The sequence below is a fragment of the Haemaphysalis longicornis genome, unplaced genomic scaffold, assembly GCF_048455015.1.
Source record: "Haemaphysalis longicornis isolate Haplotype H1 unplaced genomic scaffold, Haemaphysalis longicornis Haplotype H1 scaffold_2, whole genome shotgun sequence".
In the NCBI taxonomy this organism is placed as follows: Eukaryota; Metazoa; Arthropoda; class Arachnida; order Ixodida; family Ixodidae; genus Haemaphysalis; species Haemaphysalis longicornis.
The window spans coordinates 98,988,927-99,009,716 of NW_027526295.1; the positions used below are offsets into that span (position 1 = coordinate 98,988,927).

The following is a 20,790-nucleotide window of genomic DNA, read 5'->3' on the forward strand; positions in this document are numbered from 1 at the left end:
GCACCCACCACCCAGCCAACATAAAATTATTTCTTTCTGTCTCTCTCGAGCGCCTCGTGCGGGCACAGCATACTGCCCCATCCCCGCCCCCACCGCGACCGTTCGGAGAGCGCTAGCTCCCGCCGCCACGGCGAACCACCTTCCCATCTAAATTTCGCGACACTATTTTGTGTTTTCGTCACCGTTCGCTGTTTCTTTCCCTCGTCGGTCTTGCCATCGTTCGCTCGGTTACGCCGACATCGCGGCTCAGCCCATAGGCGGCCGCCAGAGGGCTGCGCCCTAAAACTGACTGGAGGAGCAGTGAAGATTTACGTTTTACTGCAGCAGTTTAAAAGCGGAACTTGTGCGGATTCCCTGCGAGTGAGCAGCGTTTTGTATTGCACACAAACAAAACTGACAGACCCAAAAGGTCTCAAAGAGCAGCCCGAAAGACACATATAAATTGGACGTTTGAAGATGATAAACACGTGTCGACGCGTGAAAAAAATGTATTTGAAAATAATATAACATATAAAGGCAGTTTAAAATTATGTGCGGAGACATTGAAACTTCCTGAATCGATGTTATTGGTTGGCCCGTAAAAAGCAGCGGAGTAGTATAGGTGAAATATATCCCCAATGAAAAACGTTGCCATAAAGACCGCACTTTAAATTTGAATAACAAAAGAAAATGAAAAACCATAACGGTTATAACAACAAGCGCAGTCTCACATGATAAGTACATATGTACCCAAATAATATTTAAATAATGCAGACATAGTCGCCAAGCGTAGATCGAATGCACTCCCCGCGGGAGTTCACTCATAAAACATGCCGGTTCGCTGCCGGGCAAGCCGCGTCTGTAACCAGCGCAGTTCCCTGGTGAAGTCGAGTTCGGACAACGCGAGCCTGCGGCACGTCTCGTTGTGCTCCATGTCCCCGGGGATAACGTGCACGACGTAGCGGTGCCTGGTGGTCTCCTCGACACCGCATCCAGCGAGCCACTGTCGCGTGAGGGCCTCGACCTGCGCCGCCTCGGCGGCCACGCGATCCCGGCCGAGCTGCGCGATCTGCATGTCCAGCCTACGGGCGAAGTGCCTGTAGATCTCGACATCGGCGGCGTTCAGCTCGGACACGCGGGCGGCAACTCGTGTCGTCATCAACGTGCGCGCCGGCTCCGCCATCGCGTTCTTCCGAAAGGCCACCACGTTTTGCAGGCTGGGCAGGCAGAGGGCGTGTCGCAGCAGCACCAGGGACTCGCTGAACCGCTCCGCCACCATCACCACGTCGAAGGTGGACTCGACGAGTGAAATCAGCTTGGAAACCTGCGAGGCAGTCATTAGGTTTCGGTGGGTGAGCCTAAGACGGCAGTGTTACCGCTTTTAACTCGTACGTGGCTCTGAGGGCAGGGACAGATGTAGTTCGAGCTGACTTAGGTCGCTGGTTTACACCTGGAAACGAATGGCAAGACGCGTCAAAAGACAGGGAAAACAAGGACGAGGATTAGAGCTCGTAGACGGTGTTTAGGTTGAGAAAACCCCGTGAAAAGCGCTTGCCATTTCCGGTTTCCATGGGCCTTGATCTCAACGACCAAACAACACAAACATGAAACGGTAAAAACTGGTGAAATGGCTGTTAATATCAGAAGTCACACAAACGCCCTGCCCTTCTGAGTGTACGAGAGGAAAAGACCTAATTACTGTCGGTCATTGCTAGAATGTCGGTCATTGCTCGTCGCAGCAGAACCGCCTTCCGTTTCAGCTTTGCCTCTGTGGCTTTTTTTTTTTGCAAGTGGCTATCATTTGCGTTTATTGCTGCAACTGAAATAAAGACGACCAATAGCGGCCTCACCACTGTGACGTAATTCGAGCACTCCAAGAACCCCAAGACCGGGAAAAAAATATTATTTTGAGCAAGTTTCCAAGTTATCTGATGGGCACAGAGCAGTAAATTTTGGCTAATGTACTTTATGGCCTTCTATTTCCAGTACTAGGTGCATTTGTCGACTACGTTCTGAAATCGCTTACAAAAATGTGTTGCAGCAAGAATTTACAGAATTCCCATCTGCTGCCAATCCATGACCATCCCCGGTTACATAAATCGGTTGTAGCAACTAGAACCAATGAGAAATAATTATTATGACGCGTTTTATTTACTTTCTGTGAGTAAGTAGTTCAGAGGGAAATTCTCAATGTTGCAGAATTCCAGTCTGGTCTCTAACTGTAGAAAACCGCCGGACCCATGCGACAATAAAACTCTAGAACTCGCAAGTTCTATGAAGATAATGAAATAAAAAGTATGCTCAGTCACACATTACAAATTTAAACTTACATAATTACAAGGGAGTCCAGGATACCTCCAAATTCCATTGCTTTATGCCGCTTTACCACGCGAGTTGTAGATTAGCATGCAGCAATTTTGCGATTGAATTTATAGGTTTTTTTTAGAGGACGCAGTAGAAACGAACATTTGCATTCATAACAACCTCTTAAAACAAATAAAGAGGTTTTCCCGGTGAATGTGAAATACAAAAAAAAAATTACGTGCGAGATTTTAGCAAAGAATTTTCAAGTTTGGTTACGTATCTTCCTAGCCGTCCAGTACGACCTACATGATAACCCAGGATTAGATTTGGTGCACAATGACCCCAGTTCGAAACCACAGCAGTCATTCAGCCATTGTAAAACCAGGGTGTACACGAGCATTATATAAGAATACTAGAGGATATCTACAATGGGTCCACAGCTACTATCATCCTCCATAAGGAGAGCAGTAAAATACCTATAAGGAAGGGCGTCAGACAAGGAGACACCATCTCTCCAATGTTATTCACACCATGTTAACAAGAAGTATTCAGAACATTGGATTGGGAACAGGTGGGAGTAAGGGTTAATGGAGAATACCTCAGTAACCTCAGATTTGCTATGAAGTTGCCTTGCTAAGTAACTCGAGGGGCGAATTGCAAAGCATGCTTTCCGCACTGGTCAAACAGTAGAACCGTGGGCCTGAAAATTAATATACAGAAAACCAAAGTAATGATCAATACCCTCGGGACAGCACAGCGGTTTGAGATAGGTGGCGAGGCAGTGGAAGTGGTAAGCGAATATATCTACTTAGGCCAAGTTGTGACCCCGGATCCCAACGATGAGAAAGAGATAATTAGAAGGATAAGAATGGGGTGGAGTGCATTCGGCAGGCATTCTCAGATAATGAATGGCAGCCTACAACTGCCCCTGAAGAAGAAAGTGTATGAATGTGGGGGCTCACTAAGAGGGTTGAACTCAAATTGAGAACTCAGCGGGCAATGGAGCGGAAGATGAAAGGTGTAACATTAAGGGACAAGAAGAGAGCGGAGTGGGTCCGTTAACAAACGCGTGTTAAGGACATATTAGTAGAAATTAAGAAGAAGAAATGGACGTGGGCAGGGCATATAATGCGCAGGCAAGATAACCGTTGGTCATTAAGGGTAACAGAGTGGATCCCTAGAGAAGGCAAGCGTTGCAGGGGGCGGCAGAAAGTCAGATGGGCAGATGAGATCAATAAGTTTGCAGGGATAAATTGGTCGCAGTTAGCACAGAACCGCGGTAATTGGAGATTAATGGAGAGGCCTTTACCCTGCAGTGGGCGTAGATAGGCTGATTATGATGATGATGACGATGATTATTATGATGATGATGATGAGCCAAGTTCACTAAGCCAAACAAGAGCGTAATGCCTAGAACTGCTGAGCATTCGGTTTAGATCATATGTTGTAGTTTCAGTATCCCAGCAGTTCAAATCTTCAGACACAGAGGTCGCTGCCTTGCAAGCAGTTTCAAAGATCACAGACCTCATACTTTCTTCCCTCCTTGTCACTGTACTGCAAAAAAAAAGCCATCGGAGACAAAATTTCAAGCTCTTGTCTAAATAATGACGAGGTTATATAGACGGGAAGTGCCGTAACACACCAGAAAACAATATCGGTTTGCGCCCCTTGCTATGACAGTAATGATTCTCATCTGTTTGGCATCCATGGCACCTCCTTCTCGCAGCTCAGACAACAGCCAATACTGCTTGGAATAACTTCGATCTGAGTTTCAATTCTTGTGGTCTTGTGGTTTTAGGGGCGAAGCACTTTAACGCTGCGGCTTGTACGGCGTCCGGCGCCGGTGCTCCCGGCACAGCACCGTGTAAATCGAAACATCTCTGAACAAAAGGTTCACAAAAGGTTAACAAGAAGAAAATAAAAGCTTCACAAAAGGTTAGAGAGAGAGAGAGAGAGAGAGAGAGAGAGAGAGAGAGAGAGAGAGAGAGATGCACAGCACCGTGTAAATCGAAACATCTGTGAACAAAAGGTTCACAAAAGGTTCACAAAAGGTTAACGAGAACAAACTAAAAGGTTCACAAAAGGTCAGAGAGAGAGTGTGTGTGTGTGATCCTGGTGAGCAGTGCTGCGCATGCGCGAGGAGCATTGAATTGGGTTGGATTTATGTAGACTTAGATTTGGATTTAGATTGGATTGCATTGCATTGGGTTAAAATGGATTGGATGGGATTAAATTGAATTGGATTGGATTGAACTGAAAATCGGTTTAGCAGCAGTACGTACTCTCACGGATGATTTACGGTGTGAACGATCCCCAGTGCTTCACCCACTCGTCATGATTCCCTTCGTGGAGATGCGTGAATTATTTTAACAGTGTTTTCAGATTTTGTGTCCAACAAACGGGACTTCTAACTTTTCTCTCTTGTACCGACAACTCGCGAGCAAACTCATTGTGCGTTAAAGGGACCCTGCAACACTTTAGATAAACGCTTTCACTCTTTCCTTCGCGTCTGGAAGCTCTGCGAAAGCTACAGTTATCGCCAACACGGAGCGACACTGCGTGATTTGCTCGTCGCGCTCGATACGTCTGCCGTTTCTGCTTTGTTTTTGGGGTGTAGCGAGACCATCGGCACCGTCACCATCAGCGACCAATCATAATCACGGTGCCTGGCCAGCGTCAGCAGTTCCACGAAACAACAGATCGAACACGATCGAGCGCCTGGGCGGCTGCATGTCTAAGCCGCTGTCCAAGTTCCGGCCGGGCTTAACGCACAATCAATTAATATAGGAGAACCCACTGCGCATAACCGAGTCCACGTCTCCCTTACCTACAAGTGGTGACCTGGGAGTTCCGCACCTTATACCAGGCCAGCGGTACACCGACATGGCGACGTGGGGAAACCCGCCGATACCAGTGTTCGAGCCACGGAACCTCAGAGGATGGTTTTTCAAGTTTGAGGCTACCCTCTGGCTCAACCACGTAAGCATACAGCCTCTGAAGCACTCCATCCTCTGGGAGACGCTTCCGCTGGACTGTCCTCGCCCTACCACCGCCCAGCGCCACCCCCTATGACGACCTTCGCGCTGCCGTGCTCGCGCACGGCCTCACGAACGACCTGTTTCGGCCTGCAGCAGAAGAGGTGCACGCAGGCTCTGCGCACGCTCCGCAGCCGCACAGTGTACCCTCTGCGGCACCGCCATCGTCCGCAGCCACTAGTGTCGGCCCCCTAGACGCCATCTGCAGCGCGGCAGCCGCACCTTCGTTGACAAGCCTTGAAGCCGACGACATCGTGGAGGCCTACCAGCCACGCTCCGCCTCGGTCGCTTCGACCGCCTCATGCGAGGGCTCTAGTGAGCGTGTGTGCGGTGTAACCACCAAATGCTTTCCAACCTCATCGCCTGCTACGCCACCATCACTCGTCATATGTCCCGCAAAGATGACACACTTCCCTGCGCCAGTGCAGCCACAGCATAACTCACGCGAGACGCACGTCGTTGCACCCCACGCCAACCCCGATGATCCCACGTCTCCCGTCCTGCTGCAGTCAACAGTGCACCGGAATTCTCAAGGACGTGAAAATGCCACCAGTGACGACCACATCCCGTCCCTCCGGCTACCAGCGCAACGCCCAGAAATATATGCACAAGAGCACGTTGACAGCACACCCAGCGGCCCCAACACAGCGAAACCCGGCTATCACTCGCGACTTGGATCACCAGACCACGGTCACACAATCTCCCGACCAGACAAAGCCTGTTATTCGGCGCCACCGACGTCGCCACCGACGTCCTAAGCAGAAGTTGCCGAAGAGGGTTTCGTCGCTGCAGGGCTCCTTCAGTGCACACCCACAAGCTGTCAATGGTGTCTTGCCCAACTCCCTTGCCACGTTCCCGGTGGACGGCGGATCCGGATTCGTGCAAATACTCGTCGGCGCTCCGGCACTCGGGTGCCTTGCTGTAGTCGCGGTCAGCAGAGGTACCATACCACAGACGCACTACGAACCTAGGGGACCATTCTGCACCTGAAACCACGCTCACAAATTCCACGTCAAGGACATCAGCCTCCTCGAACCGGCAGCCGAACGCCGGTGTGAACGCATCGCAACAGACTGCTCGTAGAGCGCCAATTCCCGGAGCATCGCCATCTCGTCTACACCAAGGCCGCTACTCTAGCCTCTTTCACTTCGGGACTTCAAAACCTCCCCGTATTTCGTCACCTCTGCCACTCCCAGCCAAGACCACCCGACGGCTTCTACTCACCGGATGCTCTCACAGGGCTGATAAAGACCACCCAAGGACATGGAACGCGGACATAAATTACTTATGGCCCCTTCTATACAAACCTGCACATAGTGCATAGTGCATTTTCGTGCATGGTTATTTACATTTTTTACTTTACCGCGCTTCCCACTATGGGGGGAGCCGTGTAGCGACACCATCGCCATAGTCACCATCAGCGACCAATCATCATCACGGTGCTTGGCCAGCGTAAGCAGTTCCACGCGACAACAGATCGAACACGACCGAGCGCCTGGGCGGCCGCATGTCTACGCCGCTCTCCATGTTCTGGCTGGACAATGCGCACCCGAATAAATGTAGGAGGCCACGCCAGCCACACCGACCGGGTCTGCTTTCCTACAGTGGCTTTACTTTTAAAGTTGCTATCGAAAGGCGTTCATTGCTGCAATTGAAGGAAAACCGGCCAACAGCCGCTGCATGGCCTCAGTGGCGTAATTCGGGCCGTCGAAGAACGTTAAGACCGGGAAGGAGAGAAAAATATTCTGAGCGAGTTTCCAAGTTATCTGATGGACATACAGCATTTTCGCTGCGGTATACTTTGCGACCACTTTATGTAAGTACTGGGTTTCTTAAGTGACTACGTTCTCAAGCATATAAGATTAAAAAAAAGTTGAAAAAAGTGTTGCAGGGTCCCTTTAACAATACGTTTGACATGTGATCGAACTGCATCCCAGTGGTTCCAGCTATCACGTACCTTGTTGTGGTTGTCGAAGTCCATAGGATCGAGGCCCAAATCAAAGGCCATCTGGTTGAAGCCGAGGGTTTGGGAAAAGCGGTTCTTCTTCAAGGCGCTCACGTGCTCATCGTTGAAGACGAATTCCTCCAGCGACGCGTTGTGGTAGAAGCGTTCCAGCACGTAGTAGTCGTAGAGCGACCGGAACAGATCCACGGGTTCCCGCATGATGGTCACGAAGCGGGTACTTTTCGGCATCAGCGACATCAGCGCTTCCCGGTCGAAACGCATGTGCATGGCCACCAAGTTTGGACTCATTCCCGCCGCACTGAGGTCCAGCAACTGGAAATTACCATGGTCACGATTGTGATTTTCCAGTTGAAGATTTTAAGATTTTTTTACGCAGTTTTATTGGGTATAGGACAGAGGAAAAAGCTATGTGCGCAGCACGGACCCTCAGAAAAGCCAAAAGCGAAATGCGTAATAGCAGGCCGAATTTTTGCGCTCTGCCACACGGCGTCGTGATCATGATGAGCATTACCACCAGAATTGACGCCATTTTAGCCAAGGAGGTTAAAAAAATCTGCTGGAGTGGAGGTCCCGCACTCACGCCCACAAAATTGTCTATCCCTTTGCATTTGAGAGCCTCATTGCTTACTTTCCCAGCGCTCAGGCTGCGCTCGCTCTGGCCTGGAGCAAGATGGCTTCCAACCGGTTTTCCCCGGCTTCACCCAAACTCTGGTGGCTGGCTGAGCCAGTTGTATATGTTTCCGCCATATTTTTGCCATAGTTACAAAAAGGCAAAAAAAAGTTTGGTTCAGTAAAGAGGCTGCCTTGTGTTTGTAACAATGATACCAACCTTGTCGCAAACTTAAAAGAAATTGTGGAGATAGTAAAGGAGACATGAAATAGCGGCGAATCTGCAGCCGCATTCCGGCGGCTGCTCTATGACGTCACAGAATCTTATTTAAACAGCAAAGTTGTTGAGCGAATCATGTGTGTATGGTGTCGGAGGTTTTAACCGAGTGCTCGTGCACAGCTGCCTTGAGCGCACGTGTGTCCAGCTAAACACACGCTTAGGGAGATTGACCAATTTTGCCCCCCCCCCCCAAAAAAAACGCGAAAATAAAAAAAATTGGCCGGGTATCTGCTCCTTTCGTTGCAAATGTCGTCAAAAGACGATAGTCTTTATTGACTTTTGCCAAGTAAATGCCTCCCTTCGCTTTCTCGCTCACCTCTCATGTTGTTCCTCTTGCGTCGCGCTCCTCCCAGGGTAAAGACACCAAAGGTTTGCTTAAATCATTTTACATTTCCCGCGTTCCACTGCTCCAAACCGGGTGTCTCGATGCCAACGCTGCCGTACGGTGAAGACGCGCGTGAATCGAGGCGCGCTACTTCAACGTTTATAGAACCGCGTTTCCCTACCCCACGTGCCTTTCAAGCAGAACGAGGAACCTATCTAGTGGAACCTTTCGTAACTGTTCCCGGTTGATTTCTTAAAATGGCGCCAGAAGCTATAGTGGCGCGGGCGACAGCAGGCGGCGGCGGAGTGGATTTTTTTTCTGCAGTTGATGAAGTATTTAATTTCGCATAAGTAAAGCATGTGTGATTTTTTATAAAGGAACACTGCAAATATCACTTCTGTATTAATTTGTTGTTTTATATTTGCGTAATGTCTTGTTCTTCTTCAACAATGTTGACAACCATGAACATTACACCGGACTTAAGCGGGTAGATTTAGCTGTGACTACAAAAGACTATTGCGCAGGCATTGTTTTACTTTGGCCGGGTGGCTGAATCGAGTCACAGACAGAGAGACACACACACACAGACAGACAGAGAGACCAAAATTTCTTGGTTTAGTTTAAGTAGCTCAAGAAAGACTATCCTCTTTAAAACAGCGTTCGTGGTGTGCCTCGAGCCCACGTTAGTCAAGCCAAGCCACTTAGGGAGATTGCCAGCATTGGCCACAAAAAAAAACTTCAGCGTTCGCCTTATCGTGGCAACCTTTACTCGGAACGAGAAAGACACTCCACAGCGTACGCCCCTCGTTCGTTCGTCCTCGTGTCGTCGTGCGCATGCGCTCCGTACCGTAGAAGAGCCGCGACTTGAATGTCGAAGCGTCGGTAGGTGATCATCGCGTCCACATGACCCGGCCGCGGATAGTTCGCCCAGCCGAGGAAGACGCCGCCCTTCGAGAGGCTCGGCGTGCAAAGCATCCGCTAGAGGCGATAAGTCGCGTTTGCACAGCGGCGTACGAAAACGTCGAGCAAAACGAAGAGGTCACTCTGGCCTTGCTCAACGAAATGCCATGCCGCCGACGTCAACCCAGACACCAGAAAGATACAAAAAGTCAACTTTGTGTCCGTAAATGATCATCGACAACAGCTTCAACAATCAAGTGTTGCGCGTGAGCGCAAGCTTCCCTGAATTTTTTTGCGATAGGCGAGTGCCGCCCTAAGCCACTGCCAAGAAATATGATTGGGTCTTTGTAGTGGGGCCTCTAGTTCAGTTTTATCGTTACACTTCATTTAATTTCACTTCCCTCCATTCCCGGAACGAAACATCACACGCGGCGGGAATGGAGCTCAGTGAGAATATCCAACGGTATACGTTCTTTCACAGTGAACAAACTAGTATTTATTTTTCACGGCCATTTTAAAGTGTGCCCGGCTTACCTTGTCGGGGTCAAAGGGCAGTGGCGGGTAGTGCTGGAAGAGCGTTGGGGAACGCGGCAGGGCGAGCACGAGGCCCTCCTCAGCTGCGTAGCGCACCAGGATGTTGAACACAGTCGAGCTGCCGGCCTTGTGCGTTTTGAGGAAGACCACGTGGCGCGCAGGACGACACGAGTTCCTTGCCGCCTCTTCCTTCGCTGAGTAATGGGCTGCGGTGGTCTGTGTGGTCTGCCTGAAGCACAGATAGAGAAAATAACAACTGATCATGTGGTCCTGGCACTTCTCGTAAAAAAGCCACAAAAGTTTGAGGTGGTGATTGGCTAGCTGTCGCATTAATGCTAGCTTGATTTTCAAAGCAAAGCTTTCTACCTCTACGAGCCAACGGTTCCTTCGCGGCGTGCGGGAGAAGAAACTCCTAACGCGGCTAAAGAGGGGGAGGGCAGTTTTCACTCAGGGAGCACAGTGTAGAGGGCGCGGCAAACGCGCATTATTACCCAGCGTTCCCTGCTCGCCGGCAGGCGCGACGGCACGGACCATTCCGCCGGCTTTGTCTGCTTTAGCGACGGTTGTTCTGGGCCTCTTTTGGCGCTACTTCGCGTCCATTGCGCGCTTACTTCGCACATCTTCAATTATTTGTTCGACAGCACCTTCTAGGTAACCCGACAAAATTAAGTGGTCTCACGGGGCGACAAACTGTAGAAACCACGTACAGACATTTGGCCGCTAGAGAAACACTATAAATTAGGTTGTTTTAAGAGGTATTGCAACAGGAGAAAGGAGCAACTGGTGGTGATAAATAGCGATTATAAGAGTTCCCTCAGCTTTCCCGCAATTCTCAAACGTGCTAAACTAACTAGTTTAAATCGGTATAAATGGGAATTACTAAGCCCACATGCCGAATTGTTTCGGTGTCTGCGCTTGTGTCGGGCGTAATGTAGACCCGAGCTAGCACATCAGGATGGCTATGTTCCGCAGTCTCGCCCTTCGAAAGACGCTCCTCTCCGTTTTCTTTCTGCCGACCCACGGCTGGGCTACAGCGACGGAGTCCGCCTCTCTAGCCCGGGCGTTGCCGAAGCTGCTGCGTTCGGGACGCCACGCCTGTGAATTCCAAGTAACGACTGGCCGAAAATCTGGTTTCGCTCTTCGTAGAGCCACGCGTGTGAATTGAAGGGACGTCGCATGGGCAATGAATTGTTGTGGGTGTCGTTTAAAGCTTTGCTTTCCAACCACCTTCACAACGTGGATTAGAGCCTACTTTTTTATTTTTAGAGACGCCTGCTGCCGTGGCAGCAAAGGGCAGCTACGTTGCACTTAACTCCTTCGTAAGTCGTACTATATTAACAATATTTCACTCGATAGTGTTTCATCGTACCGCTACTAAGGTGGGCACATTACTTCTCGCTAGGCGAGGTCCGATGAACAAGCAACGTCATTAACAATACGAACTGTATGTTAAGACGCAACTTTTGTGCTCCGCCAAGATTTTTAAAACTGGTTGAATATAAGAACTTGGTTACCAGTAAATTAGAATATGCTACCTTAGTTTGGGAACACAGCACGGTTAACCTAATTAAGAGCCTGGAACTGTCCAAAAGAACTGTGCCCTCTTCATCCTGCATAAATGCTCTCGAACAGCAAGCGTTAGAGGTATGAAAAACTTGTTGCAATGGACTTCCCGTTCTTCCCGTCGTCAGTTCTTTCAGGTGTGCTTTTTTGAAAACAGCCCATACCTCCGAGCTAATCCTTTGCTCTCACAAATTGTACGTGCAATCTCGTGTCAACCGATAGACCCTCTGAGATAACGAGAAACGTTTTATTCCCTCTTCCCTCCCCACTTGTAGTGATTTACAACAGCTTCCATGGACATCCACGTTTTCGGGGCGGGATGTCGACCAACTTTCGTTCCTGCTCCTAAGTGTTCGAATGTGTGTATCGCCAGATGATATAGTATACTGGCAGTGCTTATGATATGTAAAATATAGCCTTTTTATCGTTATTGTATGCCCTAACTTTGTTATCTGCCAAATATTCCTTACTCAGAGAACGCTGAATCCTGTACTCTCCTTCACTGGTTTTCTTAATACTTGCTTGTAGAATCCCTTCCCTTCTTCAACGCCCCTAGCTCTGAGGGCAGAAGAAGCAAACAAGCAAACAAACGAATACACCAATAAATAAATAAATAAATAAATAAATAAATAAATAAATAAATAAATAAATAAATAAATAAATAAATAAATAAATAAATAAATAAATAAATAAATAAATAAATAAATAAATAAATAAAAAAAAAATAAATAAATTTCATATATTTGAGATTCCGCTCCGATCCCACGCACTGCTTTGAAGAGAATTAATTCACGTCGTGCATGGCATAACACGCTTGCAAGGACGAGCACGTGGCAAGATCGCATCAGATCGTTACTTCTGAAACGGGGAAAGAACATGATATACTGGCATAGGCAAAGGCCGTAGAGACAGACAGACAGACAGACAGACAGACAGACATGATTTGATACATTAGTCGATACATACACTATGTGATTGTTTTATATATTGGTGCTTCATACATCATCAAAGGGGCCATGAAGACAGAATGCAAGTTTGGTTCATTCAAAAGGTTTCCCCACTAGAGTAACACTGACACCACTTTTAACGCAAAGTGAACTCAAATAAGCTATACAGTTGGGAAAAAAAGAGAATGGCCTGGCGACGCGTTTACTTCTTTTCCGCACTAGAATTTCCGGGCAGCTTTGCGATTGGCTGAGGCTGGCAAAATCAAGCGCAAGTTAGGCAGGGATTATCTAGGCTTGGAGAACGAGCTGTTTGCGCTTAAATTTAGGGCACATTCTTTTTATGCTACTAGGAATGGTGGTGTGAAAAACGGAAGTACGAACGCACATGTAAACATAGCAGCACGAGTGCGCACTGGAGCATAGTAGCGCACATAGAAGCGCCAATGCGTACTGCGCGCACTATGGTTTTATAGCTTCACAGCATTCCTGCACTTTGGGGTTGTCTCACACGACACTGGCCAACTTGGCATAATCGACATTGTCTTACGTTACCCTGTTTGTCGAGCATAACCAGTGTTTCACGACACGAACAAAAATAGGCCAGGTGCAAATTCAGTAAAAACAAAGCGAATGCGGGCAGCGGGCCTGAGCAGTATTGTTGTGCCATGTAGAGCACGGACGGTAAAAGGAGCAACGAAAGGCGTTGCGTCCCCCGCTGCAGCCCTTGTCAGCATACTTAGCATTTTTTTTTAAATATCTCCCGGGGATATGCCGTCACTGACAGCACGAAACACATTATGTAGAGAGAGAATTGAAGTTTGGCTTAATTTCTCAGTGAATTTAGCATCGTTTGCAGCCGTGCAAGAGCTGGGATCATCATAAAACACCTCATCTATCGAATAAACCAGACTTTTTTTGTCATCATGGCCCCTTTTAAAACTGCATTCTGAGTCTCTCCTCCACTTTATTCGCTCCTACACTCGGCTGAGGGAGGATTGCGCAATGCTTTTGCATGGGGAGATCGATTTCAAGTACCTCCTCCACTGGAAGCTCGCGCGGAGGAAGGACTCAGAATGTCAGGGTAAGTGTCTGAAATCGAAGCCTTTGGCACTGCACTGCCGAAAATGCAGTCACTTAGGCTAAGCACAGACCAAGGAAAAAGGGGGTAACAATAGAATTGTCAAGTTTTTGTACAAGTTTTTGTATACAGCTACAGAAAACAGGATGTACCACGGGCTTGGCGCAGGGGGAATACAATTAAGCGCACTACGCAAGTAAATGTATCTCAGCTCTCCGCGTAACTATGCACCTTTATGCCCTACCATTTCTCAAAATCCTGAGAACGGACTTATCTATAGCACGGCAGAAAGCTTTAATGTAGCCGTTACTATTTTCCCCCAAGATTGTGCAATGAGCCGGTGTTGCTGGCTGAGTGGTTAAGATGCTATGCTAGTCATCATGGATACGCGGGGACTACACCGCCCACGGCAGCCGTTTTTTAATAGAACCGAAAAACGAAAATGGCTGTGCATGTTTAGATTTTGGCACTTGAAATGTCCCCGTGATGTCTCACTCAATCCGTATTCCTTCTATACGGCGCACCCCATAGCGCTGTGTGGCATCGCGCCGTCGATGCCCTCTTTTAACTGCAATGTTGTTGCTGGAATTCTTACTTGGAGGTGCTAAATTGCAACAAAAACAATCAAGAGAGAGCGATAGGCTCTCAACGTTTTGTAAGCGGTGTTGTTTGAAGCACCCAAGATGTTTTGCTTTTCATTTAAAGTAATACCTTCGTGAAGATTGCAGTATGTCGGGCTCAATATTTTTAAACAAATGGCGAATTCGCGTGCTATACTCAAAGAACTGGAATAATTAGGTTACAACACTTTAGACTGGCGACCCTTTCTTTTATCCAGTCATGTAAAAGGCTGCTTTTACAGACCTCGTCAAACTTTCGTAGAATGTGAAGCATGCAAAACCACTACTGGATGGTGCCATGGTAAAAATGCCATCTTCTCTTTAGCATGAAAGCATGTAAAAACTCCAAAAAAGTTGCCTTCGCAGCACTAGCTTTTACAGTACCGAGACTCATATGAATCACATAGTGGTTCTCGTAATACAGAAGCGTCTGCATGACATTTTGGGCATAGTTGGTGTGTAATTGCCAGATATTACTGCTAGAAATTTTACCAGATGATATTTATAATTTTTTGTTTTCTGGTTCTTCGTGAAGAAAAAAGGGTGTGCATACTTTCTGGCTCATACAACGTATGTGTACGTCTGATGAATGAAAAGGCGCTTTAAAATCTATTTTACACGGAAACAAGCACAACAGAACGATTACTGTAGAAGTACTAATCTTGTCCCTTAAATTGTGCACTACTAGAGAAATGCTGCCCTTCACTCTTACAAAACTGGTATTTTTTTCTGGGCGATAACTGCCGATATGTTCTTTTTTATGCAGGCAATTTACACGTCGTATATCTACAAGCGGGTAGGCCTTGGGCATGACCGATTACTTACTTGGGCGGCTAAGGGGGACAACCAAAAACAGTAAAACACAAAAATTTAATCTTTACCCCTTCTGGGCTACCTACAAAGCAACTACCCTCCGATCATTGCAACCGGCGTGTCGAAGAAAAGAAAAAAAATACCGGTTCTGTAACGGTTCAGGTGTATCGCAGAATGCATTTCCTTTCGGTTCACTTCCGGTTCGACTGTATCGCGGGCCGAACCGGTTCGCAAAATGGTTAGGAAGCGTTGAACTGGGTTGAGAACCGGTTCTATGCTTCGAGTTACCATGAAGTGAACAAAAAATGTGTGGTAGTGTAAAGCGACCAAAAATGCAATGCAATAAAATTTCTAAATACTGCGTTTTGCCAGTAAAAGTGGTGCAATTCGAAAGACAAGCTTTAAACAATTAAGAGAGAAATCAGGGAAAACCAATAAGAAGTGACAATTCCTGAGCACCTTTTCTCGACCAGCCTTTATGTCGCGCTAGTTACTACTCTCTTAAAAAAGGTCGTGACACTACTAACAGAACACTAACCAGTTACTTGTCACAGTATCCACTAGGTAATCAGTGCTTTTACTAACTGGCCATGCAGAACCGAGTAAAAACTACGTGTGACAATGTGGATCGGCTGAACGCGCAGCAAGACATAGAGCTACCCAGCACGCACATATAGCACAAGAAAACCAACAGGATGCACAGAGACAGCGAGTATAATTTAGTTAGCTTAGAAATACATCTAGTCTTCGTGATTTTATAGTAAAAAGCGAAAAGTCTTTGATAGAGTTGCTGGGTTTGCGCACAAATGAAATGTTTTAGCGATCGTTTTATAATTATGCATTTTAATGTGAGCATATACAACTGAGCATGTGGATTTACAAAAACGTTTTAATCGTAAGGTGGATTGGGAAAAGTGCTGTAGTTATTATGTTCAATAATTCATAGAATTTTGTTATTATCAGTGAACGGTGGTATGAAAGAAGCAGCAGTTATTAAGTGCACGGTCTAGCCAGGCCAATGCTACTTTTTCTAGTTTCGGTTCTATTATTGCGCTCCTAGAGGCAGTGGCGCTGGGGAAACACTCCTCATCTCATTTTTTTTTTCTTTCCGCTTCTCACCGGCGCGACTGGGGGCGCGCATGCGCGGTAACGGTCACCGCAGTTGCTGCTTCCGCACGGCGAGCAGCTAGGCCGACGCGCGTCTCATGTAGTGGGCGATTTCTCGTATGTGCTCCCTCAGACATTACGGTGCTGCAAAAGGGACGCCAAGAACACCAGGATGAATCGTAACGCGAAGACTCTTTGAGTGCTGTTAGCAAAAGGTGAGAACGTCGTTCGTATGCCGTACGTGAAGCTGAGCTAAAGGATAGGACTTGTGTCGTGCGTGTGCTGGGCTTGATGACAACCTTGTATGTGTTGTATTGGTCATCGGTGTTTCTCGCCGCACGTCGCGTTCGCGCACGTGACGCGAATAAAGTGTTCAAGTGATATTCAAGCTGGCGTCGTTACTGCTCAAGCGGCGTGACTTCGTGCCGTCGGAACGAGGCTTGCCCGTTGGAGGCAGCGAGGTGGCGGCGGCGGTTGCCGGGTGGGAATGGGGGGGACACGGGGAGGGGGAAGGAGTCTAACCGGCATGAGAGGGGTGAGCGTTACCTCTCCCCCACGCAAGCTGCGCGCCCTTGCATTGTTGCCATGGCAATTATAACGCCTTCAAGGCCAACATGGCAGTGGCGTTGCTAGGGCAACAACAACGCAGTAATGTTTCCCCACGCACACCAGGGGCGAATATGCCGCATGAGTCACAATTAGCCCGGACGATGGGTTGAAGGCTAAGAGTCCGCCTCCTGGTCTAGCCTAGTAACGACAGCATTAGGTTCCAAACTTAGTGGTAGGACTTACGTAGCCTTCTGTACTAAGGAGTTAGTAAGTACAACCCGTTACTGCCTTTTTACTAGCATCTTAGTAAAGAGTGTACCACCTAGGAGTGAGTGCTTCTTGAGGTATGAGGCAGGTGTGCCCGGTGAACTTTTTATTTTGGACGATATATTTACATATAGCCCCTTGTGCACATAATATAAGATATGTAAGGTAGTATGCAGAAGACAAAAAAACCCGCCCGCATCTTCCCACGGGTGGAACTCGAGTAAATGCGTCACAGAGTGGTGGGGGTATCGCGTGAATGTTGCGTAATTGGGTATGGTTTGGGAATGCTTAATTGTTATTTCGTCTTTATTATTCTTATTTATTGCATGAAGGAGAAGCGAAGGCAAGGAGTGTAAAGTTAAAGTCTGTCTTTATTGCTTGGTGCCGTCAAGCAAAACGTCAAGTCAAGCGAAAGCCAAGCAAAGACGCCCTTGACTGAATTCCGAACGCGCGCTCCGCCGCTTATATACACACCGCCCGCGTACGAGGGAGAGGAGTACGGGGGAGAGACGCGCATGCGCACACTTCCGTACCCAAGCGAGCGAACTTTCCACGCACCCACCACGCCCTTATCACGTGTACACGCCCTGCTGCCGTTACTGTTGAGCGCGACGCAGCGCAGGGGTAGCTACGACGCATGCGCGCGCAGACGCGCTGCCCCCGCACCGCCGCAGCTGTTGTTGAGAGCAACGGAGCGCACGGGGTACACGCGCTCCTCCCGCACCGCCGCACCTGTTGTTGAGAGCGAGGAGGGTACGGGGGAGAGACGCGCACCTACGCCTCGACGCGACGCGCATGCGCAGTGAGCGTGTGGACGGCGCCGACAACATCGACGAGTGACATCGCGAGCCTAAGAAATGCTCCGCATTTAAAAAACTTTCCCTTTCTAAGAAAATCCCACAGACGGCTTCGGGACACAGGCGCGTTAGATGAGGTACTCAAAATTCGAACGAAACGTTTTCGCTCTGTAAAACAAACTATCGCAGCAAATGCCACAGGCTTTCTGTCATGACAGAGATTACTTTCAGGTGAGTGAACGTATTTATTTTGATAGGAAAAAGGAATTCTTGACCATTAAACATTCAGACAAGGCTCACTTTCAAAAATTGCTAAAATTTCCTGTCCGGATTTTCTCAATATTAACAAGCTAGCAGTTCAATTTTTACTATTATTCCCCCATACCCTCTCAGTTTTGTGCGCCAATTCTTGTTTGTGCAAATTTTGAGTTTGAAAAATTCACTGCATTGCACGTCCCGTTGATAATTTTGCTGTAATTTTGAAACGCATAAAAAGGCTATGTTAAATTTTTTATACTTTCACAAATCGCCAGGGTTGTTCTTTATCACAACACTCGAAAGCACGTATGTTTACATTTTCACTAATCGTCAAGGTTGTTCTTTATCACAAGACTCAAAAAAATGTGTCACTATCTCTGTAATTTTGTTGCTCCAAAGCATAAAATGTGACTCTTTGAAGTATGGCGGTGACATTCGACAGGGTGTTCGTAACAAAACTTCTGACGTCGTCTTCAGAGGACAAATGGCCGGTACACTCTTGCCCGCTCTACTCGTCGTGAGAAACTAAAAATTATACTAGGAATTATTCGCAGTGATGATAAGTTTTGTTATCTGAAAGGTCGGACAAAGGAAGGAACATCTGTATAAAAATCTAGCCTTTGATTGTGTGCCATTTCGATTACTGACGGCAGCAAGAAAGAGCAGAAATAATTCGCGCAGGAACTCTGTGCGAAAAAATTTAAAATCCAAGTGAGCGGATTTAGCGTTCCTTTTTTATTTTCTCGTACAAAAACAATCTGAAAACATTGCCGTGTTTGGCGCTCTAAAGCCATGCCATGTGCTATATAAAACGCACCCTATATTTATTAACCAGCGTCGAAATATCAATGTACAGCGAAACCTGGATGTAACGAAGTTGATAAAAATTCGCAATTTTTCTTAGCATGTAGGTTTTGAGTTAAGGCTCCCGTAAATGAAGCCGAAAAAAAAATCAGAGTGCTAGACATCATGGATAGTGAACTCTCCCTTTAGGAATTTATTTCACAGTGAAAAAAATACGTGCTTTGCGCGTTCTGCTTACCCACGAAGTTAGTCAGTACACGGCACTCCGAAGAAACAAGGTCACTTACCGCTGTATTCGCAAACGCCACTTAAGTATCAATTTTGCCTTTTGACACTGTTCGGTGCCTTAATTAACTAGTTTCCAGAGCCACACGTATGCTCAAAGGAGCCTTTCCGCAAACTTGATACTCTTTGCTGCACTCAAACATTTTGAGAGGGTGCCAGCTGGGATTCTGAACCGGACGACAACGTTCATCTTTGTTGCGGCGGAGGCGGCACCTGATATGGCGAGCGTCTCTTGAAAAGACAAAACTTCGTTTTCTGGCAGCAGAGCTCATCACCGACAAACCTATACCTCGCAAAGCAGTAGAGGCGTGCGACTACACACCGACAGGTAGGACTAGCACCTAATCGACACCGCACTCACACTGAAAAAGCACGGATGTTTGCGGTGCGGGCAAAGTTCTCTACATTAGTGCATGTCTTCAGGCGATTTTTCCTAAAAAGTGCAAAAAACAATTGCTCATCAAGGTTAACCGTATACCTATGGCTCCTTCACATAGAGGTCGCGAACACATCGGTTTGAATGGGGCTGGCAATTGGGAATAGAAAAAAACTTTGTTAAATCCAGGAATTCGTTACATAGTATTTCATTACATCCAGGTTTAACTGCATATGTTTTTTTTTGTTTTCGTCTATGTACATCACAAAAACGGCCGCAGTGGGCGGCCATCGAGCGTGCAGTCTTTCCAGCGGCTTAGCGCCCGAAGCAATCCTGCGGATGATACCTGTCATGTATTTACACTTTTCAAGTCAGCCACCTTTTCAAACAAATGATAAAATGCGGCATTTAAAGCGGTTTCACAGGAAGGACCATTTCAGCGGTGTAATCCGAGGGAGGTCGTTACGTCACCGCAGGCGGACTTCCGCTCAGCCACTCCTTCGCTCACACAAAGGTTGTGACTGCCCGACTATCCGACGCAAGGTGGCACTGCAGTGTCTTTTCGTTGGTGCTTGCGTGGACTACAGACTTTAGGTACCGACGGTAGACATTCGACCATTTGGAATGGTTGTGGATTGATTTCAAAGAATGAGACAGTTTCACACAAACACCAGTATGCTCAGCAGGTGACGAGCCTATTGCATACAGTGGGCGTACGCCAGAAGCAACACAGAACGGTATATCTGCTTTACCCCAACCAGCGTGCACTCTGATTGCTTGAACACTCCTGACACGAACAAGACCACACTCAATCAGCCTAGCCCACACCCAACCCAGAAAAATGAGTAGGCTTGGTCACTCACTAATGTTTTATATACGGCTCTCGAAACTACTATTTCCAGCTGTTAAGAGACGTTTTGCGTGTACTTAGACAACTGCATGGTGCTGCTACAAAGCATATCCCTGCCTATGAAAAGCACTGCCCGTAGGATTACACCACCAGCGCCCGCACGCAAAAGAGAACCCTTGGTAGCGTCAAAAACAGACTTCGGCGCAAGCGTGCTGTTGAGCACTGTTACGCAGAGTACATGGCGCTGTCGGCGTAAATAAATAGTGCCGGCTGCTGTCTGCAGCAATCTTCGTGGATGTCTAGCTCACAGCAATAAAATCTAAAATCGTGCGCACGCTTACACGAATTGTCGCGGTCAATGCGGTGAACAGCATCACGGCAACACATCACATACTACGTCCCGCCGCAATGATTTCTTTGGCTCACTTCACGGTGTATCACGGCTGGAACTTTGAGAAACCAGTGGCACACAAAAGTCGCCCGTACACAGCGCATCGGCGCGAGACCCTGGCCATAGTCGTTGCCGCACCGCGAACTCTCCCGG

At 47.7% G+C, this 20,790-nt stretch overlaps 1 protein-coding gene across 1 annotated transcript in view; it reads right to left on the reverse strand.

Moving 5' to 3' along the window:
• Positions 1–430: 430 nt before the first annotated feature.
• The window catches only part of LOC144168180 (galactose-3-O-sulfotransferase 3-like), a 50,414-nt gene continuing 30,054 nt past the window's right edge, over positions 431–20,790 (reverse strand). Inside the window, exons 3-5 of the mRNA XM_077697215.1 lie at positions 9,933–10,161; positions 7,276–7,596; positions 431–1,303 (exon numbers count right to left, since the gene is read on the reverse strand). Coding sequence (XP_077553341.1) covers positions 797–1,303; positions 7,276–7,596; positions 9,933–10,161 — 1,057 coding nt within the window. The 3' untranslated portion in view covers positions 431–796. The remainder of the gene's footprint in view (positions 1,304–7,275; positions 7,597–9,932; positions 10,162–20,790) is intronic.